Source organism: Sabethes cyaneus, chromosome 1, assembly GCF_943734655.1.
Source record: "Sabethes cyaneus chromosome 1, idSabCyanKW18_F2, whole genome shotgun sequence".
Lineage (NCBI taxonomy): Eukaryota > Metazoa > Arthropoda > Insecta > Diptera > Culicidae > Sabethes > Sabethes cyaneus.
In genome coordinates, this window is record NC_071353.1 from 3,055,901 (window position 1) to 3,080,517 (window position 24,617).

General features: G+C 40.0%; 2 protein-coding genes across 7 annotated transcripts in view; one reads left to right on the top strand and one right to left on the bottom strand.

The window, feature by feature from the left end:
- Window positions 1-115: 115 nt before the first annotated feature.
- Window positions 116-2,511, bottom strand: LOC128745109 (guanine deaminase). Its single transcript, XM_053842099.1, has 4 exons — window positions 2,317-2,511; window positions 1,838-2,244; window positions 1,131-1,774; window positions 116-398 (listed from the first exon to the last, which is right to left on the bottom strand). The coding sequence occupies exons 1-4, from the start codon at window positions 2,410-2,412 to the stop codon at window positions 172-174; spliced, it is 1,374 nt and encodes a 457-aa protein (XP_053698074.1). The 5' UTR covers window positions 2,413-2,511; the 3' UTR covers window positions 116-171.
- Window positions 2,512-9,896: 7,385 nt separating this feature from the next.
- The window catches only part of LOC128733170 (homeobox protein GBX-2), a 43,000-nt gene continuing 28,279 nt past the window's right edge, over window positions 9,897-24,617 (top strand). Inside the window, exons 1-2 of one of the 6 annotated variants that reach the window (XM_053826823.1) lie at window positions 9,897-9,964; window positions 18,430-18,518. The gene's annotated coding sequence lies outside the window, so the exon portion shown is untranslated. Of the gene's footprint in view, window positions 9,965-10,008; window positions 10,299-18,216; window positions 18,519-24,617 lie in introns of those variants that run through there. The other 5 variants (XM_053826821.1, XM_053826819.1, XM_053826820.1 and 2 more) reach the window with 5 other exon arrangements.

Genomic DNA, 24,617 nt, shown 5'->3' on the forward strand with positions numbered 1-24,617 from the left:
TTACACGCTTCAAGATGAGATAATACTTTTAGCGTGAGAGGATGATTGGGTGAAACAACAGAACAGGTATTCGTGTATTTGATATAACGCAAAAAAAGCAAAAATATTTGGGCTTTGTTTCAGCTATAGCTGCTCAGCTGGAATGTATTATAAACAAGAATAGTGTACGCTTTACTTGACTTTTTGACCCGAAACAAACACACCCGCTATGTTGCGATCATCTCCCACATAGACAAACTTTTGCAGCAATTCTAGTAGGTTATCTTCGGAGGATTTCTTTTCGGTTAGTGCCGAAGGAAGCTGGTAGCGATTGATTGGATACACTGAAGTGTCGACCAGCAGTGCATCGAACTCCTTTCCGGGTAGAAAGTTTCCAACCTTGTCCGCGATGGCCAATGCTGTGAAGATATAATCAAAAACAAAAATACAGATTAATTTATATTTACTTATTCCGAATATTTTTAAGTTTCGAATTATGGTTATTTTTGAAACAACGCAAAACGACTCGAATACCTTGAAAATGCAACAAACAGCTGTAATATTTATTGAATATGTTAAAAATTATGGTTATTTCCGAATGATTACCACTTGCGTTTTGCTGACGATTTCAAACTGTTTAAGATAATCAAGATTTGTCGACGTCGCACTTCGCACAAAAGAATATCACAAAATTATATAAAGCTAATTATGTATTGAAGGTGGCAACAACGCGGGACTGGTATGAGATAGCAAACTTCAAGACAACGTTATTTTTGTTACCATTGAAATACAAATCGCTGACATGTCCCATTCTATCGAAAAAGTATTATTGGCTCATCAATCATAATGCTTTGAAGAAAGTTATCATAGCTGCAGTGACTGCACTGAATACAACGAGCATATTATCTATCATAATGAAACCACCGATTCGTGCAATCAGAATAATTACAATTGCTTGTTGATAAGAGCAAGTTTAACACTTGGAAGTTAGTTGATAAGAGACAAAATATTAAACTTATGAAGTTCATACTCTCATGCTGATAATTCGTTTTTTCAGCGTATTCTAAAATATTTTAGCTGATCACACGAATTTTCTCCAAAACATGATCTCTAACCTATTCATCTAAGATGAGTAAAAAAATAGCTCCTACCTTCAGCTCCACCCAGTGTGGCCAAATAGACCGCTTGCTTGTAGTCCAACGGAACGTAATCCGTATGGTCCTTGGTCGGTTCAACGCTTCCCGTACCCTTCACGTTCTGCTTCTTCATAACATTCAAGTGATGCGACACACCCAAGGCGGCCCTGATAACTTCATTCATTGCGATACGATTTCCTCCGGAAACATCCGTCCCAAGACCGACCTTAACCTGGGCGGCTAGCAATCGTTTCGCATCGCACATTCCCGATCCGAGACAGGTGTTCGACAGGGGACAGTGCGCAACCGATGTCCCCCGGCTGGCCAGCACCTGCAGTTCATCATCTTCCAGGTGAACTCCGTGGGCCATTACGCAGCGATTGGTCAACAGATTAGCCTCATCGTAGACATCGGAATAATGCTTGTTTTTCGGGAAAAACTCTTTAACAGCATCTAATTCTCCCAAGTTTTCCGAAATGTGGGACTGTATGTTCAACTTGTATCGTTCCGCCAGTTCAGCTAGTTTTTTCATCAATTCCATATCGCAGCTTATGGCAAAACGTGGTGTAATTATGGGCTTAACTCGTTCATTATTTTTGGCAAGCACGTATTCGATAAACTCAATGTTATCTTTCACCGAGGCATCAGTTCCACTTTCACTAAAATCGAAGAAACATCATCCATAAAGTTCAAACAAATTACAACAATAAACTTTTTCTTACATGTAAAAATCCGGACAGCATCTGTTCGATGAAACCTTACCGACGAAAGCACGCTGTCCCTGCCGAATTATCTCCTCTGTCAGCACCTTGTTGCTGTTGTTGTAGATCGTGGCGAAATAGCACGCGCAAGTTGTGCCACTAGCGAGCGTATCGCGCACTACGGTACGATAAACCTGTTCAGCGAATCCGGCATCCTTGTACTGAGACTCCAAGGGAAAGGTATAGGCATTTAACCAGCCCAGCAGGTCCTTGTCCAAACCCAGCCCGATGTTGGGTATCTGAGGCGCATGAATGTGACAGTCGATAAAACCGGGCAGCAAAAACTGCGTCTCAGTTAGATTAACCACTTCGTACGACTCCTTTTCCGGAAGCAATTCAAACTCCGACTTAGCTCCAACTGATGTGATCTGCTCGGAAGAGATAAATAATCGTGAAATGAACGCATGCCGTTATCAGTGGACTGAAGTTATTTTTATTACTTTTCCATTCTTAACTGCGACGAAACCATCTGTAATCAGTTCCAAATTGTCTAAACATTTGGAGTGAATTATTTGTCCGAAAAATACTTTTGCCATTTCAATTGATTCGTACCCGTTGACGGCAATCTAAAGACTAAAAACAAGTTACCGCATCGTCACCGGTCGAAATATGTTGCTCACTCTGTGATTCGACCGACCGAACGCGAGAAACTGTTGCTGGTCTACTCACGAACTTGTATTGGGTGCTGTGGTATTGGTTCTATCTTCTATGTGCGACTTGAGCTTTTAGCCTATGGCGGTGTAAAAGCTCTAGCTAAGTTGACAGTGGTGTCGCTTCGATTGATCTGCCATATATTTTACAAAACTTAAAGTCTTAAGGGGACATAAGCGAATAAAGATTTTAATTCTGCAGTCTTTTCCGCTTATTTTGATACTAATTTTGTTACTATCCGACCACGGGAAGTGGCCGAAAAACGATCATACACATAAGCGTTCCAGTGCGGCATGGAACAACCTCGACGGAATAAAACGCCGCTGATGAAATATGCAATGCATCTGGATTAGAATATGCTCATTCTAAAAACATAATATAAATGTAACCACCATTGATATGATGCAGACGGATTGAATAATGCGTAAAGAAATCCCTATAACCGAGCAAATAATTTTATTCTATTGTGAAGAAATTTCAAACAAATAGGCACCAACTTTTCCGAAGGGCCAATCTGCAAAATGTAAACAAACCGAGTGAGGGTTTCTTTTCCTATGCTAGTCTAGCCGAAAATAACTCTCACTCGGTTTGTTTTCATTGTGCAGATTGGCCCTTTTGAAAAGTTGATGCCGAATAAAATATTTCAAGGAGGTTGCTCTGCTCTTACAGACGCATGGGGTTTTAATACTATATTTTTTGAATTATTTCCAATGTTTTCTGGATAACGCGAAAGTGTAATAATTCGTTTTTTTTTGCTTTTTTTTAACAAATATGTTTTTATATGGGAACATCTTCTCCCCTCCCCTACGGCTCTTTGAGGTTGATCGTTCAATAAACATAAAATGCGGTACAATGAATTGGCACTCGGGGTTTATCCGAAATTAAAAATTCCTTCTCTAAGAAATCAAAAATTACAATATCGAAAACACTAGATAATTGTATATGCTTTAAAAAAAGTAAAGAAGCAAATGAATTCCGTTATTGAGATGTTAATGGTAAGTACACCCAACAAACATTTTTGTTGTATAACAGATTATCAAGCGCTTGTTACTCGGTAATTAGCTATACGACAATTAAATAAGCTACTAAGTACTGTATCGAAAAGTAATTAGAAACTTTTAAAATGATTTTACTCAAAAATGGGTGAAGTAATTTTTATGTGCGTGCAAGCAAAAGTTTGTCTAAATATCTAAAAAAGTTTTGCAATCGAATTGTTTCGATTATTTTTTTACTTTTCGCTATGCCTCGGATTGAACTTGAAATCTGAAAAAAATCTGCACACTTGGTACACTGAAAACGGTGTTTTCTATCAACCAAATCGCAAAACGGTTTAAAGTGCACCACACAAGCGTACAAATATCATCGATAAATATGGAAGAGCTATCCTTAAAGGATCTGCCTTGATTCGGAAGAAAACCTGGTTCCAGTTAGCCCTCGGTAGATTCTGAAGTAATAACTCATATTAAACGACACCGATTGGTAACAACGTCTTATTTCGCTAAAATACTTAACACAAGCATTGCGATAATTCAGTGAATCAAGGTCAGGAACTCCGTAAAGACATACAAGAATCATAAGGTATCTAAAAAATCCGGAGAGCAACCATCTCGAGCCTAAATAAGGGCACGGTAACTATAAACGGATAGTAGACAATGGCAAGAGCTTGAGATCTTCGGCAAAGATAAGAAATTGCGATTTATAACTTCCTATTGTTACAGATAGAGTTCGGCTAAGGTATGATTTAAACCATTTTGCCATGTTGGGCGAGGACGCAGTGCTGTCCAGTCGTATGCAAGGAGCTCTAAACTCCACTATCTCATGGTGCCCTAGAGGGGCCTAATATAAACCCCTCCAAAACAGTCGTGATTCCATATACTAGGCGGAGGAGACATACTCTTACTCCCCCTACACTGAATGGAATCAGACTAAGCTTCAGCAATGAAGTTAAACATCAGGGTAACTTCTGGATCATAAACTGAACTGGACCGCTCACCTAGACTATGCTGTCAAGAAAGCAACTACAGCCATCTGGGCATGCAGTTCACTGTTTGGCGAAACCTGGGGACTAAAACCTCAACTAGCCTTTTGGTCATATACTACTATTGCACGGCCTAGGCTAACTTATGCCGCTCTAGTTTGGTGACCAAAGGTAATCGAGGTGACAGCGCAGGCCAAGCTAAACAAAGTTCAACGCCTGGCATGTTTGTCAGTGACCAGCGCCACGCGCACTACACCAACTGCAGCCATGGAGGCAACGTTATGCTTGCTACCTTTACATCTTTATGTGAAGAAGGAAGCCGAACTCGGTGCACCAGAGGTGTCGAGGTGAGCTGCAGAGGTGTCGTAACATGCTTGAGGGGGATCATATTGGTAACTTCGCGTACTAAGGGAGTTCAAACTATCACCCCTAGTAACGACAATCTCTGACTGGATGGAGGCACGGCCTAACATGGATGTTCCGTGCAATGTAATTGTTACAGATCGCGCTGTATGGAACAATGGAGGGCCTGTTCTTCCATTCGGTACCATCTGCTTCTTTACAGATGGATCAAAATTTGGGACTTGCACAGGCTCTGGAGTCTACGGACCCGGAAAAAAGGAAGCCCTTCCACTGGGCAAATGGCCCACCGTGTTCCTAGCGGAAGTATATGCAATATACATCTGCCCCATGATATATCTAAAACGAAAGTATAAGTAAGTTAAAATCGAAATCTTCGCGGACAGCCAGGCTGCACTACTGGCTCTCAAGTCCACCAAATGTGCATCCAAATTAGTTTGGGAGTGCAGCACAACCCTGAGGGAGCTCTCCCGCCAGAACAAAGTTTCACTATTCTGGGTGCCTGGACACTGCGGAATCGAGGGCAATGAGCTTGCCGACAGCCTAGCGAGACAAGGATCTGCTCATCAGTTCACTGGCCTCGAACCGTTTCTGGGCACCTCAAGCTAAACCGTTTATCTACCCAGATCTACCTGCCGTAGTTAACACACTACTTACCTTAAGGGGGAACCCTACTCTGGAAAGTCGGAAAATCGAATTTTATTTTTTTTTTTGCATTTTCGAGACCTTATACCTTCAGAAATGTCATGCCAAAAGGATTTTTGATATCCGATCTCATTGAAAACTTACGGCAAATATTGTGGAGTCACCTCAAGGGAAGTCCATTGCTGTACGAAACTTTGAACACGTTTTCTCCGAAACCATGTTTCTTTAGCTGGCGGTACGTGTATCACAGAATCTAGTGGACCGATTTAGCTGAAATTTTTTTTCAGCATGTAAAAATGAATTATCTAAATTGTTACGTAGCCGTTTTTTGATATCTCAATTTTTCAATTTTTATGAGCTCTTAATTGGCGATTTTTGATTGAAAAACACCTTTCTTTTGGAAAAATTTCCAACAATTTCGTAACAATTTAGGTATTGACCTAAAGCTTCAAAATCATCCTTGAAATCCATTCTACAATACTCCGTTGTGTCCCGGCATGTACCGCCAGCAAGGAACTATTTTATAGAGGGCATTCACGCATCCACCTGCCACCAGCATAATAATCACTATTCTGGTATCCTAAAAATACCCCAACGCTTAGCTATAATTCTAGCATTTGAAAAAAAATTACGAAGATCTATTATTTTTCGGTCTTCCAGAGTAGGGTCCCCCTTAACGCGTAGGGAACTGCGCACAATCACGGGCTAACTTCGGAAGATACCTATTAACTCCATACTCAGTATGGAAACTTCATCCCAAGAAGGTAGTTGGTTTTATTAACCATGTAATACCTACCTAATTGGGGAACAGTCTTACAACCCAGCTCAACTCCACCAATGGGTATGAGCAATCCGTAAACTGTGTACAGCAATCGGTGCCAGCTACAAAAACAATCTTCGTGACTGTCGCAGTGGCATTTTTGAACCCAGTGCCCTTCTAGCATACCAAAAAAATTTTTGAGCGAGACCATTGGGCGTTCAGGTATCGAGTTGGGCTCCTCCTTCCATACTCCTAAGTTCCATACGCGAAAATGAAATCAGTTTTGTAAAAATTAAACTCTCTTACATCATGTAACTCCTCTTTCGAATCTACCTGGTGACGATATGTTAGTGCGGCGGATGTTGCGGATCGATTTGAACAAGTAGTTCGTGTGCTTCAGCGCAATTACAGTGCGGCGAGGTTTCTGCATTTACGAAAACCAGATCTAGTGTTTTAACCCGACAATTTCTAACTGTCTAGCTGAAGCTGTCTAAAAAAACTAGCCGTCCAGCAGCGATCTTGGGATGTATGATTCAGAAGGATCGGGGACCGCGTGTCCGACGGGATGATTTTCCCTAACAAGGTCAGGTTGGTAATAGTCACCAAATAGTAGATGGACTGCGTTGTGGTCTAACGAGTTTGTAGAGAGAAGCACAAAGTCGATGTGTTTCTGGATTACGCATAATAACATAATAGGAGATCTGAAATTAATTAAAACGAAAACTTTTTCCAAATTAAATTCTACTATATTTATATCGGACACAGCGACGAATAGCCGAATAGACGATCATCGTACGTAAACCTCTGACGTTTTGGTACTATATACTGAGTTGCCTGCTTACAAAGCAAAGCCATGGGTTTATACCGTCTTTAGACATTACCCTTCTTTATCGACAGACCTCGCAGCCGGCTGCTAGAGTACAGGAAAATTACGGGGCCAGTGCAATAATCCTACTGACTCTAACTAGCAAGCACCGCCTAGCCGAGATTCGAACATACGACGACTGGCTTGTTAGACCAGCATCGTACCTCGAAGCTAGCTGGGCCTGCTTACGCGCATCGTTACTGTGCTACGATTGACCTATTTTGGATCATGCGTTACGCGCACTCCAGTTTGGCCCACTAACTCAAATTCAAATGGAAAGGGCCAAAATAAAGCACGCGTAAGCGTAACGCAGGAGCTAAAATATGTCATTGAGTCCGAGATGCTCAGGCAATATACTTATAATTATTCCGATGATTTTTCACACCACAATTTCACTTTGTGCTATTTATGAAAGGAAAATGTAATCTATCTTCAGTCGGAAAGATAAAACAAAAAATAATAGTACATACCTCACTAATTAAACCAATCCGTTCCAATTTAGCGTGTAACAATTTCCTAGTCATAATTGTGCTAGGACTTATCGTTTGATTTAATTGCTGCTCCTTCTCGCACATTTGCTATATGAATCTATTTTCGATTGCGGGATTGCGCCCTACAAACGTGCTTCTTCTGCCGTGCCGGGTCGGATGCTGGCTATGATGCTGATGATGAAGAGATACCACTCACACTGTACGCTTCCCCTCGTTAGCAGCGAGTCATACTTCTCTCGGCTCGGTTGCCATGAGCCGTCTCTAAACAACGTTCGCCCTTTCCCTTTCGCTTTCCACCACCAACATCGCTCGGCACGTTTCCTGCGGCACTCGTCCCGCAGCCCACGCACCATCCTCGGTCGGCACATAAACACCCATTTAGACTAATTAATGATTTCTTCAACATTTTTTCCCATCACCGTGAACGCCCGACTTATGATGGATACAGTATTTATTTGTATTGCCCTAACTACCATATAATTTTCCTTTGCTTTGAAAAGCGCCTGCATTTAAATGAGCAAGAAGCAAGAGTATGTATGTGCCGAAAGTGATCTTCGAAGGGGCATATAATAGCCCGAGTTTTAAGTTAATATGCTAGAATGAGAGTAGGAATTACACTGCCGGAGAGTAAACGAGATGCAGAGAGCATCCCCTGAAGAGAGAACGAGAAGGAGAGAAAAAGCGGTAACAAACAAGTGAATTAAAGCATCATCATTTGAAGCCATTCCAGCAGCAGCATCCAGCCATCCATCCATCCATCCTTTCTTTAGCGACCAGCACTGGCTTTGCTACTGTATGAAAAGTGAGCTAACTACCGAACGGCGAACTGTTGCCCTTCCACTCCTATACGGCCCATGCTGTGAACGACCCGAGCGAGCTGCGACGGCGATGGATGAACTAACTGGGCTGACTGGATGGAAAGGGGATGGGCGAAATGGAAGGATGGAGTGAGCGCGTGGTCGTGGTAATCGCATATAATAGAATAGCAGCAGATCACCAGAAGTACTTGTACCAAAACGATGTTTCGGGGTCGGTGAGTGGCGAGATATAGGAAATTTATGTGCGAACATGCCGGGGTGGTCCTCGGTGCGGTGTTCGGTTTGGAATTGAGTAATTGATTTCGATTTGGGATGTGAGGGTTTGCTTAATTGGGCTTATGAAACCGTGTAGATTTTTAACTTGAGCAATTCTAAAGAACATTTTTTTAAAACTGTATTTATTGCAGTTACCAAAGCAACAAATTCGGTTGTTTAGAAAATATATGATTATGATTGACATTTGATTCGCAAGTGCACTTGCTACTTTTAGTGACATAACAGAAAACCTCCAGAAAAGTTTGAAAAATATATTTCTATCAACAACAGAGAGACTGAAACAGTATTAAATCTTTAAATCGTGCAACGCCCATCCAATTATCGGAACCACCCCGCACACTCGACATAAGTAGAGACATTCAAATTAAATCGTTTTTCTAATTTTCTCTCCTCTTTATCATACACATTTGCCCGTATTCTCTCGCACTTACAGTCGTGTCTCGTTTCTGCTCTCACTAATTATCCTTCAGTTTCCTGTGTCCCACTCCTTCCGAACAACATCCGCCTGCCCGGCTCACCCCTACGAGATCTACCGGTTCCTAATTGCCGTGAATATTTTCATTCACAGTGCCGCATACACCTACACACAGTATCTCGGACCGGAAGGGTACGGCGGTAGTGGCGACGACGGACGGTGGAAATATCTTCTGATTTTCTCCTGTTGGCATTTGTGTGGCAAGCGGCTGTGCAGGCGAGCCAGCCAGCGGGGAGACCTGCAAACCGCTTAATACCGAAAACTCTGCCGCTCTGCTATGCTGTGCCCTGTGCCTGTGCTGTGTGTTTGATCCAAAACATCCTCGCTCGGTCCGCTTTTGCCCGTACGCCAGAGCGGGAAGGAACGAATGAAACCATTTAAACGAGCGCGCGTTCGCTAATATATCCTCCCCCGTTTCCTGCTCGCATACCCCTTTTTCATGACCGACGACACCACACCGGTGGATTGTATCTGTTGACGCGGCCTGAACTGAACGGTGCTCTGCACTGGCTTGGCCTCACTGGCTTTTCAGTCAATCGGGCAAAGCGAGAGCACACACATAATAATAATAAAATCATGTGTTTGTAATTCTACGCTCCATTAGTGTCGCCGTTTTGTGTTGTTGCGGGAGTCGATTAACTTTTACTGTTTGTGATGAGTGTTTCTGCTCTGCTCAGACTCTGACTCTGACTCCGGATTCAGTCGTTACTCAACCAGGAGTAGCAGGCACAGGCAGTAGAGCGAAAATCAGAGACAAATGGTTTCAGTTGTAAATTGACATCACTCGGAGCTGTTCGACGAAGTGAACCATAAGAGGCTCTTTTTCTCGTTCAGGATTTCGGTTTCTTAGGCGCGAGGAAAGAAGAGTTAGCTCAGTTGTTCCCTGTCGTTAATAGTCGATAAATTGACGTTGAGTGTTTTCTGGAAGTTAGTGCAATCGAACAGGACCGCCCCGATATATCCTACTGTTGCAGCAGTGCTAGCTTTGAGCTTTGTATCAAATCTATGTCGGACCGCCACCGTTGCCGGAGTGAGTTGAGTGAGTGTACGAGGAGAAATTCTTCGGTTTTTCCCTCCCGGCCAACCGAGCCCGTTGTTGCATGGTGTGTTTATTTCAATTATATTTCTCGAGTTTTGAAGTCGTGTTATTCTTGCTCGCCCTGTGCTGTACTCTGTGGCACAACCTACCACCCACCGCGCGGCCATCGTTCCACCGCACCGGTCTTGCTTTGCTTTGTGAGTTTGACCGTCATCGTTCGTCTAATTGAGTGTGTTCTTCGTAAAGCGCTTGTCGTTTGCTCTTCGCCGCTTGGTCCTGTTGTGTACGGCAGGCAAGCCAGGGCAGTATAGATCACCGGTCGCCGTCGGGCGCAACAGTGGCCAATGTATATGAACCGTGATGTGACCTAGTTGAGGCGAAGATATATGACCAATATCCAAACGAGTGTTGGACACCGGAAGCATTGAAGCGAGCTTTCGGGATAATATTTTTTTTTATTTTGATTAAAGCAGTTGTGCTATTATCACAAAAGACTCAATTGAACGAATGCTGTATCTTTTTGGGTGTGAATTTTTTGCCTGCATGCACGGATGAGTGATAACGAAATTATAGCAAATTCAAATTATCTTATTGTTTTTCCCAGGATGTAATGAGCAAATGTGGCCTAATTTTCATTAAAAATTTACTCAATCTTTCACAAGCAATCACAATTAGAAATTACGAGAAAAAGCTTTTTGCATTCGATATTGTGCCTTCTTGAATGAAAGGTAGTCTCAATGCAGCGACAATCGTCGGTTTTATTCTATCGAACATCAGTCGTCATCTCAGAAACTATCGTTGCGGCTTTAAATTTGAACACATTTATCATTGTGTGGCAGTGTAAACGTAGTCATAAAATTCACAAAAACAACGGAAAGGTGACGGTTTTGTGACTAAATTGAAACTTTTAACCTTTCGTTACTCGCGCAAACTTACATTTATAGGCGTGCTAAAACCTAACAGAATTTACTCGAATACTAATGATTCTTGGTGAAAAAGTTATGAAACTTGACTGAAAACAGTAAATTTTGTTGTTGTTGGAATCCCGAGATATACCGAGATAAAGTTAACGGTTCACCGACGTTGTACAAAATAAGTACAACAGGACAACAGCACGAATAACGGACGGTTAAATATCGCCAAAAAACGCAAGTTAATGTTCAGACGCCTTTTTAACCTTCCTAATGCATTAGAAAAAAGTTACATATTATGCATTGGGGTCGAAAACGACCCAAGTTTTGAAATTGCTCTCATTCATCCATTTTCAATCCGAATTTCGTTTTCTTTACCTCGTTGGAAAGGTATGGCCAAAATCTAGCACTCAAGGTATGTTAGGGAATATTTGTTGACTAATGGCCATTTCTGTGTCGGTTCCGGAACACCCAGTACCAGGTCCCGGGGGACATTTTTATGTTTTGAGATAATTCATTTTGCGGCACATCAAATCACATTGGTTTGATAAAATAAGATTAATGGAAGTACAATGGGGACATTTTGGACCTAAAACGGCCATTTCCCAATTGGTTCCGGAACATCCGGTACCCGGTTTTTGAGGACAACTTGGAATTTTCGGATAATTTATCTTGCGACACGTCAAACTACATCAGCTTGATAACATAAGACTATTGAAAGTATAATAAAGACATTTTGCAGGCAAATAGCCACATCAGCATCGGTCCCGGAACATCCGCTACCCGGTTTTTGGGGCCATTTTTATATTTTAGGATAACTCATCTTGCGACACATCAAATCACGTCGGTTTGATTAGATAAGACTAATGGTAGTAAAAAAAGGTCATTTAGAAGCCAAATGGCCACTTTACCATCGGTTCCGGAACATCCGGTACCTGGTTCCACGGGAGATTTTTGTAGTTTGAAATAATTCATTTTGCGGCACATCAAATCACAACGCCTTGATCAAATAAGACAGTTACAAGAGGTTGGAGGACAATTTGAAGACAAATGGCCATTTCATCATCGGTTCCGGAACATCGGGTGCACGGTTTATGAGAACATTTTTGGATGGGATAATTCAACATGCGGCACATCAAATCACATTGGCTTGATGAAATAATACTAATAGAAGTACAATGGAAGAATTTTGGAACCAAAATTACCATTTCACCATCGGTTCCGAACTATCCGGTATCCGGTTTTTGGGGACATTTTTGGATTGCAGGGTAATTCATCTGACCCGAGTTACCCCGTTTTACGGTTCATTATAAATACCGGGTACCGGATTATATGCGACTGACGCCCCATTGTACTTCCATTATTGTTATTTTATTAACGCGACGTGATTTATGGTGCCGCATGGTGAATTATCTCAAAATCCAAAAATGTCCCCCGAAACTGACACCGGATGTTCCAGAACCGATGATAAAGTTGCTAAATGACACTGTATTACTTCCATCAGCCTTATTTTATTAAGCCAATGTGATTTGATATGTCGCATTATGAGTTATCCTAAAATACAAAAATGTCCTCAAAAACCGAGTACCGGATGGTCCAGGACCGATGCTGATGTGGCCATTTGCCTTCAAAATGTCTTTATTATACTTTCAATAGTCTTATGTTATGAGTGTGATGAAATTTGATGTGCCGCAATATAAATCATCCTAAATTTCAAAATTGTCCTCAAAAACCGGGTACCGGATGTTCCGGAACCGATGGTGAACTGGCCATTCGGGTCCAAAATGGGTCTTTTCTGTACTTCCACTAGTCTTATTTTATCAAGCCAATGTGATTTGATGTACCGCAAAATGAATTACCTCAAAGTATAAAAATGTCCCCGGGACCTGGTAGTGGGTGTTCCGAAAACGACACAGTAGTGGCCATTAGTCAACAAATATTTGCTAATATACCTTGGGTGCCAAATTTTGGCCATACCTTTCCAACGAGGTAAAGAAAACGAAATTTGGATTGAAAATGGATGAATGAGAGCAATTTCAAAACTTGGGTCGTTTTCGACCCCAATGGATAATATGTAACTTTTTTTGCTGTGGCTCTCCTAGATGTCGCTGAAGGCTTAAACTCCTCCACAATGCAAGTTTTCCAAAGTTAAGAAAAGTCAGAAAATTTCAAGTCTCTTGCTCGTTCCGTTACTGAGTATTAAGCTTTGTAAATATGTCGATGGGTCGAAAACGACCCCAATGCACTAGGAAGGTTAATATTACATCAAATTATGCAATTTTTATCCAAACACGTACATAAAACTGATAATCTGATGATACCTATAAAAATGGATTTCTGTCTGTCCTTCAATCAAGTCTAATCAAGCAAATGAAACAAAATTTAAATTTTACTCCTACTTTAGGAGGGGGGGGGGCTCCTGTACAAAGTAAATACAAATTTCCTCAAAACTCGAAAATTAATTAATCAAAAGGAACCATATTTGGCATGTGGGTGTTTTAGAGGTATGAATTTTTTCTATGATGAATTGAGACCCCTTACCTTTTCAGGAGGGGGGGCTGCCATACGAATGAATTACAAATTTCCTCATAACTCCAGAACTAATCAAGCAAATGGAGCCAAATTTAGCATGTGGGTGTTTTTGTAGGCAATTTTTCGTTCTATGGTGAATTGAGACCCCTCCCCTCTTCAGGAGGGGAATAATGACCCCTCTCCCTTTTAAGAGGGGGACTCCCATACAAATGAAATACATACAAATTTCCTCATAACTCGAGAACAAATCAAGCAAATGGAACCAAATTTGACATGTGGGTGTTTTTGGAGACAAGATTTTTTTCTATGGTGAATTGAAACCTCTCCCCACTTTAGGAGGGGGGGGGCTCCTATACAAATGAAATACAAATTACCTCGTAACTCGAGAATTAATCAAGCAAATGGAACAAAATTTGGCATGTGGGGGGCTTTGGATTTTTTTAATGATGGTTTGAGACCCCTCATCCCTGTGGTAGGGGGATAAGGACACTCATACAAATAAAACAGAAGTTTTTGCGTAACTCAAAAACTAATCGAACTCGAGAAATTTTAAACTCTTTCATAAAACATTAGTCAATAAGGCTTATACAAATTTGAAAAAAAAGTTTATGTCGCCCCCCCCCCCCCCCTCAAAAATTTTTGAAATGTGAAGGGTCAAAAAAATAAAGTCTCGGGCAATTTTTCAAACAGACCTATGTGACATTGAGAGATTTTCTTCGCGTCTCTTCTCTTCCGCTGTTTACGGCGATACTAACGCATTTTAACACATCAGCTTTGCATGAATCGGTTGCCGGAGTGACTAGTAAGCTGAATGCTTTGAAAATTTGCTTTTCGATGCATTGGCCGTAAAAAGAGGAAGAGAGGAGACTCGAAGAATCATTGTCACATAGGTCTCCTCATTGTCATTGTCACTCTATCATTGTCACATAGGTCTATTTGAAAAATTACCCGAGAAGTGTTATATTATTATGTTGCATTCTTGAGTGATAAGCAGATTTTTTACAGTTCAAAGAGTTTACATTTCTAAATTATCCAATACAGTTGGATTTCGACTTTGGCATGGTTCGATTTTGGCAACAAAAGTATTCGTTTTTAGCAACATAAGTTATTTCGAACAATAATTTCGAACAAATAAGGTTTCGAACAATAATTTTTTTATTGCCGTAGGACTACGTTTTACCGCAGGGTATCAATAACTTATTTGCACCGGACGGATAGCTCTTGTCGGACTTTTTAAACATAAAATGGTTAACATAAACGTTGATTAACGATATTTAGTCAACATCTAAAGCATTTACATGAATTTTTTTCATGTCGAAAAAGGGTCTCGATTTTGGCACGGTTTCGATTTTGGCAACATAGGCGACACGTATTTGCTGCCAAATTCGAAATCCTACTGTATGTGCAAAGTTAAAGCAATTATCCTGTTAGCCTTGAGCAACTTTCTTTCACCAACTAAGCTTTCTGGTTCCTGCTGCAAGTCACAGGCGACTATTTTACTTGACCTTTAAGTTCCCGACAACAAAAATTGGGGTGCTTGCAATCAGACTTTTGGCTCCATTTGCTTTAAATTTCGTTCCAATTTAATTCAACTTGTTTTAAAAGAACCGAATTAGATTGAGGCAAAAATCAATCAAACAATATATGAGTGAAATTCGGTACCGCTTTTGACGGAGATATTCCGAATTGCTATGGGATTATTTTTTTCGATCATAGGTATTAGATAAGATAAAAATAGAACAAATCTCCGGACATATCAGCTACCGGTGCTTTCAGGGCTCCAAAAACCCTCTCAAAGATAAATTTTTTTTTTCATACATTCATACATTAGATGCATGCAGAAAGGACGTCACTGAACTGTTCGAAACTTGAAATTTTCGAAACGGTTTGCATATACAAAGGTAAATACGTTATTGTTGGAGAACAAGCATCACCTGAGGAATGGCCAGATATTCATGACTAAAAGGTTGGCCAAGAAACAAGCGGTCTCAAACGAATAGTTTTAGAGATATGTTTTCTTAAAACATGTCGGTAGCACAGCATTCCAAGTAAAAAAGTTGTAGCCTAAATTCACATTTTCACACTATGATTAGACTGCGATACTCTTTCGTGGTTACCAAGTTCTGAACTAGTAAATGACACGGATTTGGCTTATTTAAAAAAATAAGGTAACTAACCGACTGACACGCAAGTTCAAAGCAAAATTCAAATGAAGTTATACGTTTGTGGCTCCCTAAGGTGATCCTGTGGCACTCCACTATTATCAAACTGGTTCATCTCTACCAGGATGCTTACTTTTTGTGCTTGGGTCGAAAAATTTTAAAGTTTGGTCTGGTTTGAACTGGAATTTAAGTACTGTACAAAATTTTTGTACTAAATTCATAATAATATGGTTAAATAAACGCTGGTTTCTTCTCTTTTGTTTAGTTACTGAAGGTTTGATGCCGCGAGTGTTGCCGGCGACCTGCCGTCGGAAGCGCCGGCCAGATCACCTCTATCTAGGTTTAGTTATTTTCCTAGACCTACTGACCTCTATTACTTTCCTTCAGTTGGGTCACCCCTGCGAAATGGTACTTTCTACGAAAAGATTTTCCGTGAAATGGTACATCCCGCGTAAGGTTTTTCGCGAAACTTTATCTCTATATTTTAACTTTATATTTCGCGTTATGGTCAACCGAGAATTGGTGTTCCGCCAAATGGTATTCGTTGAAATGGTTTGTAATGATGGCGAATATTTAAATGCTATCCATTTTATTTTATCAGGCTAAGCAATGGGGGGAGTTGTTTTCTACTTTACTGTGAGGAAAATTTGTATATTAAAACACCCATGAACTCCCCAGAAACTTGCAAAATTCAAGATTGTGACCAAGGTCATCCGAGATTCACGATTTATGTACAACACAGTTTAATTTGTGGCAATACGAGTAAGCTAGTAAAATATAATTAAAAATGGCAGTAAATTTATGATGAAATATGCCAATAAAATAAGAGACATAAATATAAATAAAATTTGAACTTGAGGCATATTTACAATAATTTTACCGTAAGTTTCAATGTTCACAATAAAAACTGTTGTAGATGCACTGTTCCTACTACAAAATTTAATGTGAATTTTTTTTTTCGGGTAAACAAATCCGGAAATTTTGGAAAATATTTGTCGTGAGTACGCAGTAAGCTTGTTTTATATTCAGTTATGCTCAATTTCATCAACAAAATACTTTTAAATTCATTGTCAGTTTCGAAATAAGCGCAAACACATCAGTCTATTGAGAATAGCGATGAAAAAATGGGGGTTATGGCAAAATTCAACATAGTTAGAAAGCACCATTTCCATTTAGTTACAAAGAGTAGGTACCATTCTGACTCTAATGGAGACGCCAAACGAAAGTAGTGTTCGATTGAAAGAAGTTAAGTACAATTCTTTTTAATTCAGAATTTTGCGGATTAGCGAGATCCGGACTATTGAGTCGTCGGATTATTGGATGTCGGATTAGCGGGGGGATACTGTAGTTTGAATCAAGTTTAAAGTAAATCCAACCTTAAGATATTTTTCCAACCAACATATTTAAAAATGCGTATAATTGCAGTTATTGTTCGTTAAACTAGATAAAGTCAGTAAATACTTACTTATTCAACTAAGCATTGCGTTGTGAGTCACTTTCGCGATCGGGCGGACTTCCTGATATTGCCCGGCCGTGGTTCGGTGGCAGCACAGCGGCAGTGCGACGCAAAGAGCCAACGTTTATCGTCGTCATCCATTGATATAGATATTATTATTGCTTATTATTGCCCCTGATGCTATTAGTGATGGTGCTGATATTGTTGCTATTACCTTCCCTTTTGGTAAGCAGCAGAAAGGGGGCGCGCATCAGCATAGTTAAATTGAGCACTCGGTCTTGTCTCGTGCGGCATGAGGCCAGGGTGGTGGTAGCGAATGGACGAGGTATACGGTAGAGAGTAGGAAAATGGACTGAAGCGACGATTTAGTATATGGTTATTTCTTACTTTTCCTCACACAATTTCGATAACGTGTGGTATGTTGTGCTGCCGACGACGACGACGACAATGATGATGATGATGATGATGATGATGACGATGATGCTGGTGATGATTTTCGACGGCAATTTTTGAGTGATCTGTGAGTGAGCCGGAGCCGAGGTTCAGCAGCGTATTGTGTACACAGTTGAAACCGATCAAGCAGAGAAGCAGGACGACGACGATGACGGTGGAGCAAACGAGCGAGCAATCGTACGTCGGACGGTGCGCGGTAGGGCGGTGCGGTGGACGGCGGTAGAGCATAAGTTTTCACATCGTTTGTCGCGCTCTCAGAGTGGGTGATTTTATGATAAATTGGATAATATCTGATGTACTGTTGTGTGTTGATTATCGTCGTCATCTGCATCAACGAGCCGTGCGGTGGTTCGGAACAAAACGGACTATCACATTTTCGTTCAGTATCGAGTCAGTCAGCGGCTAGTGGAGTGGTAATACTGCACGCGTTTTATGATGCTCAGTGACACTTTATTATTTTGAAAGCAGAAAATATGGGGTGTAATTGTTGTGTGTAATATGGTTGGCAGCGGACATGGATTATGGTTTTTCGTAAAAGTCTTTTTGATTTTGGACGCGAAGAGCAGCGCTCGTTTAGTTCATTGTCGAAGAACTATTTTTTTAAACTCACTCAATAATAGTGCAATAAACGCGTGTGAACCAACGGTCAGTGACAGCAGTAATTATTAATAACTGTTTCAGGTGAAATTTGCCCGAAGTACGACAGCAAGCAGCCCCTGTGGATGAGTCAAATCGGCGAAATCCAACCTGAAGTAACAGCGAACAAACTCGTAAGTCAACGAAATCTAAGTACATCAATTACTTAATTGTCTCAGCACTTTTCGGGAGATCTTCACTTAACGAGCACGATGTTGACTGAAATCGGAATGATGACAGTGATGATGAATGATGAATGATGATGATGCTGCTGATGATGATGATAATGCTACTGCGATTCATACTTAATTCGTAGAACCAGCTGAAGTAACGAAAGGAGAGCTTCGCGATTCCGTCCGCGTGTGGCGCTTGCAATGGGCGTGTGTCATGCTTTCTTTCTCTTGCACTCCCGATTTACGCCGCGCTGGCTTTCGATATTGTGTGTCCGCGGGCGGAGCTACTAGCGGCTTATTGCTCTATTCGACCTGAGTCTGCGCGATCTGGGGCTTTCGGCTGATCCCGGTACGGGCCGGCTCTCCGTATATCACTTCGCCGTAGCTAATTATCGCACCTTGACGTGTGAAATCGTAAACAGATGAATGTTGTCCAATTAGTAGCAATGTCGGGAATCTGGTACAAAACAAGGGAGTGTAGTCATGACTACTTGTGTCGTAAGCGAAAATGGTTAAATATACAATTGCGTTGGCACGTCATACAGCAATACCTATTTCTAATTTATTTGGTAGCCAGGTGCTTTTCGCCTAACTCAATCGAAATTGCAAACATTTCATCGAACAATTCGCTAGCATGATAACCGATGGTTTGACTAATTTGAACCAAGCTTCAATCGATTGTTATCAATTATCCCATCTTGCTCGTATCAACGGCCATGAGAACGACTGACAGTTGAATTCTGCCACACTGCTGCACTTCATCTGATTGCCGTCGTCTTCTGATGAAGCAATTAGTCGCTGTGGTGTAAAAATTAATTACCGTTTGGCTGATAGGAATATTTGTTTTAAAATGTTCAGTTAATGTTTCATTTTACGCAAGCGGGTTGATAGCCGATTTTTGACAGTTGATTCTTTTTGATCTGTACTGTCACGCCGAGCCCAGTTTAAAGTTTTAAAACAACAAGAAGAATATACGAGTTAAAGAATTTTTTGTTCCATTTAATTCCTATACAGTAATGTTCCGATTTTGTCAGCTCCCGATTTTGTCTATCCCCGATTTTATCAACTTTTCGTCCCGATTTTGTCAGTCTATAAATTTTACTTAACTTTTGTGCTTTCGACCATGAGTTATAAAACTTTTCAGCCTGCTTGAAACTATTCTGATTCTCTGATAAGAGTTTCTGAGTTATTCAGGGTTAAAATCAGGGTATTTTTATAGTAAAAGTTCTATAGCTCCTAAACAAGCAAAGATAAAGGTATACAATATTCAGCAATGTTGCGTATTTTTACTATTTGTACAACTTTGTAGAACAGGAAAAAGCCATACAACAATTACAGAAACACCTAAAATAGAAAAACTGAAAAATTATTTTTCTATTTTGGCTGAAGAGATAGAAGGTTACTATCTTCAGCAAAATTTCTTGTGATAATGTGTTATATTGAAACTGAAGAAAAATTAATTTTTTATTGCACTTTTAGGAGGATTAATCAAAATTTGAATTCCGCTGGACGATAGAACTTTTAATCATAAGAAACTCTTCCAAAGGTTTCATAAACCAGTCCAGTGTGCTGTGCGCGGGTTCATTTAGCTTTCGGTTGACCAATTGAGGGTTAAAATTTAATTTTTAGTAAAAGCCTTGAAAATTGAAAAAAATTTCGAATTTTTTTCCCGATTTTGTCAGTTTCCCCTTTTTGTCAGCCCAAAATTGAACATAGGGCCGTAAACAGCGGAAGAGAGGAGACACGAAGAGAATCTCTCATTGTCAGATACGTCGAAATGAAAAAGCACCCGAGATTTGTCCTTCCGACAAGTGCCGGTCCTTATGATTTACTGCATATCCAAGTATTGCTTTTCTTCTATCGTTTTATTATGCAAAATATGGATCTTTCGTTAACACCTCCATATTTCAGCCTTTGGAAAATCTTACATAATCAAGTTTTTTTTAGAAAAAATTGAACTATAATTTCACGTTTTAGAAACCAATTTGTAATTTTTGCAATACTGTATGGAAATTAAAACAATATTCACCAGTTTGTTGATAATTCAATGCACGTCCAATGAAAAATTCACAGATATAATTAAAATTAACCCATCATGATATAAACAACAACAAAACACTGCCCACAGTGCGGGATCACACTGTAATGGAATATAAATAGGTAATATAAAAAAGTTTAACGGCTTACTGAGAATTTTCAATGACACTCCTCTTGTTACCGTTTACGTTTGCATCATTCTATTTCTTCTTACTACCATTGACCATTGACATTCAATTTAAATTGCCCTTAGATTGAAACAAAACAACAGCCCTGAAGACATTGGAACGATTCCCAGTTTTATTAGCGATTGCGCACTTAAATGCAAACAGCTATACATGATTGAAAGATTTCCTTTTCTCTAATTATTCGATGAGGGCTGTGGGCATTCCATGGAGGAAAGCACTTTCGAAACGCAAAGATTCGCTCAGATTTTCCCGACATCATGTGTACTGGTACCTTTTTGAAAAGTTCATTTAGCATTTGTTCCATGATTTACCTATAACTTTTGAATTACTGAACCGATTTTTAATCAGAGAGATCAGAGTATCAGAGAGTGTCGTTCACCGGTAGCAAAATATGAATAATACCCGTATTTACAAGTTTTCATGGTTGAGGACCGGAAAAAATCCGCTTTTATGAATTTTCATATTTTTCTAGAAATCAGAGAATTTTTAAATAACATATCAAAAATTTTGAAATCCACCCTGTTTTGTTTTTGAGATACAGTGGACCCCCGTTCGTTCGAACGATTCCTCATGCAAACTAACAGGGTTACTTTTTACTTTGAACAACTGGTTACCCGAAATATGCTGAAACCTGTGTGAATTGGCCGCCCTGCTCTTTATTATTGTTTTAGTTGGCAATTGCAAGTGCGAATATTGCATTTTCCGATCGGATTTCTATCTTAATCGTTAGGAAAACGAAATGTGAAACCGATTAAATACGCTAGGTCAGTACAAACAAATCCTGTTAATGTGCATCTATACCTATAAAGAAGGATTTCTGTCTGTCTGTCTGTCTGTCTGTCTGTCTGTCCGTATGTTCCTTATAGAATCGAAAACTACTGAACCAATCGGCATGAAAATATGCATGTAGAGGTTTTTTGGGGCCAGGAAAGGTTTTAGTGATGGTTAGAAACCCCTCCCCCCACTAAGAGGGGGGGCTCTCATACAAATGAAACACAAATTTCTGCATAACTCGACAACTAATCAAGCAAATAGAACAAAATTTGGCATGTGGGTGTTTTCGGTGACAAGAATTTATTCTATGGTAAATTGAGACCCCTCCCCTCTTTATAAGGGGAATTATAACTCCTCTCCTCTTTAAAAGGGGGGGCTTCCATACAAATTTCCTCATAACTCGAGAACTAATCAAGCAAATGGAACCAAATTTGGCATGTGAAGGTTTTCGAGGGCAAGAATATTTTCTATAGTAAATTAGGACCCCTCCCCACTTTAAGAGGGGGGGGCTCCTGTACCAAAGAAACACAATTTTCCTCATAACTCGAGAACTAATCAAGCAAATGGAACAAAATTTGGCACGTGGGTGTTTTGGAGACAAAATTTTTTTCTATGATGAATTGGAACCCCTCCCCACTTTAGGAAGGGGGGCTCCTATACAAATGAAATGCAAATTTACTCATAACTCGAGAATTAATCAAGCAAATGGAACCAAATTTGGCATGTGAAAGTTTTCTAGGGCATGAATATTTTCTATGGTGAATTAGAACCCCTCCCCACTTTAAGAGGGGGGGCTCCTATACAAACGAAATACAAATTTCCTCATAACTCGAGAACTAATCAAGCAAATGGAACCAAATTTGACATGTGGGTGTTTTTGGAGACAAAAATTTTTTCTATGATGAACTGGGACCCCTCCTCACTTTAGAAGGGGGGCTCCTATACAAATGAAATACAAATTTCCTCATAACTCGAGAGCTAATCAAGCAAATGAAACCAAATTTGGCATGTGAAAGTTTTCGAGGGCAAGAATATTTTCTATGGTGAATTAGGACCCCTCCCAACTTTAAGACGGGGGGCTCCTATACAAACGAAATACAAATTTCCTCATAACTCGAGAACTAATCAAGCAAATGGAACCAAATTTGGCACGTGGGTGTTTTTGGAGACAAACATTTTTTCTATGATGAATTGAGACCCCTACCCACTTTAGGAGGGGGGGCTCCTATACAAATGAAATTTAAATTTCCTCATAACTCGAGAACTAATCAAGCAAATAGAACCAAATTTGGCATGTGGAGGTTTCTGGAGGCAAAAATATTTTCTATGGTGAATTAGGACCCCTCCCAACTTTAAGAGGGGGTGCTTCTACACAAATGAAAAACAAATTTCCTCATAACTCGAGAACTAATCAAGCAAATGGAACCAAATTTGGCATGTGGGAGATTTTGGAGTCTTGAATTTATTTTACGATAGTTAGAGACCTCTCACCCCTGTGGTAGGGGGATATGGACTCTCATACAAATAAAACAGAAATTTTTGCGAAACTCAAAAACTAATCGAACTCGAGAAATTCGAGACTCTTCCATAAAACATTAGTCAATACAAGACCACAAAAACTATCTATAGTAACACTAGATTATTCAGTGTGTGCGAGTGTTGCCGGTGACCCGCCGTCGGAAGCGCCGCCCACTGGGGGGCTTGCAAAACTCGAGATTGTGACAAAGATCATCCGAGATTCATGATTTATGTACAACACAGGTTAATTTGTGGCAATACGAAGTTTGTCGGGTCAGCTAGTTGTCTGCATAAACAAATGATGTCATGTTGAGAATGACATTTGAACCATTTTTAATTTGCACGTCGTGCAAACCAGCGGAGTTCAAATTAAAAAGTGTTCAGATTAAACATGGTCAAACGAACGGGGGTCCACGGCACTATTTTTTAAGGAAACAAAGTTGCTATAATGCAATGGAGACGCAAGGCGTTTAATTTTTATTTGCTAAGAAACAGAGATTTTCGGCAAAGATGAACCAGAAATCTCCGTTTCATTCCATTATCGCAACTTTATCACTTTTCAAAGTTGTATCCCAAAACATGTCACGTAGTATGTCATGTAAAAAAATTAGAACGGTGTGTATCTCAGGACACCTGCCACAAAAGACGATCATTAAGACTGTCGCAGTGGCCCTTCAACCCAATGCCCTTCTGGCACACACACAAAAATCTCAGGACACAAAGGTAGGCTTGACGTAGAACTACGAATGTATACACCTATAGGTAAGGTCCCTCTCCTTAATATTGATACTAAGGACCTTTCTATAGATTTCGTATAAAGAACAACATTAAGTTGAAGTGTATGCTACAATTCGATACTTCTACAACAATCTATGGATTTCACTCGTTAAATATTTTAAATGAAGGAACACAATTCGCGTTGTGTCAAATCTGCGTTCGTGGCTCAAGATGGTCTACATTGTGGTTTTCCAATTATTATCTACTTTTGATATATTTAATGCAAGCTCGGTTTTGGGGCATTGCCTGTCACATTTTTGAAATAGTGATAGAGATCTGCTACAAGCGCTTTGCATAATCAATATTCAATAAACAATATGTAAATGTACCCAATTTATGTTATGGTTCTGTTATCTAGAAGAAATTTGAGAGTATCTAGAGCACATAAACGAACTAATTCCTTCTTCTGCCTTACAACAAAACACAAGTTAAACGTTTCATCGTAAACCCAGCGGAGGAGAAAAGAAAATGATATCAATCTCTGGGTATTTATGTTTTCCAAACAGCCTTCAGTTAATGTTTTTTGAAACATTGCTCAAAAAGATCGTAGCATGCATTGAATTGCATTTCTCTTTTCTCTATTCTGCCAATAAAAAGGTAAATGTGCGCATACTATGAAGAAACTGTGTCAAATTTGGTTAGTTTCCACCGAGCAGAAAAAAGTGGCTTGTTGTAAGTGTTGCAATCGTGTTGGTTCTTTATAAAAAGCGTTTTGGGTTCAATATATTGAAGAACCTAACAGTTTCAATGATGAAATTTTTTCACT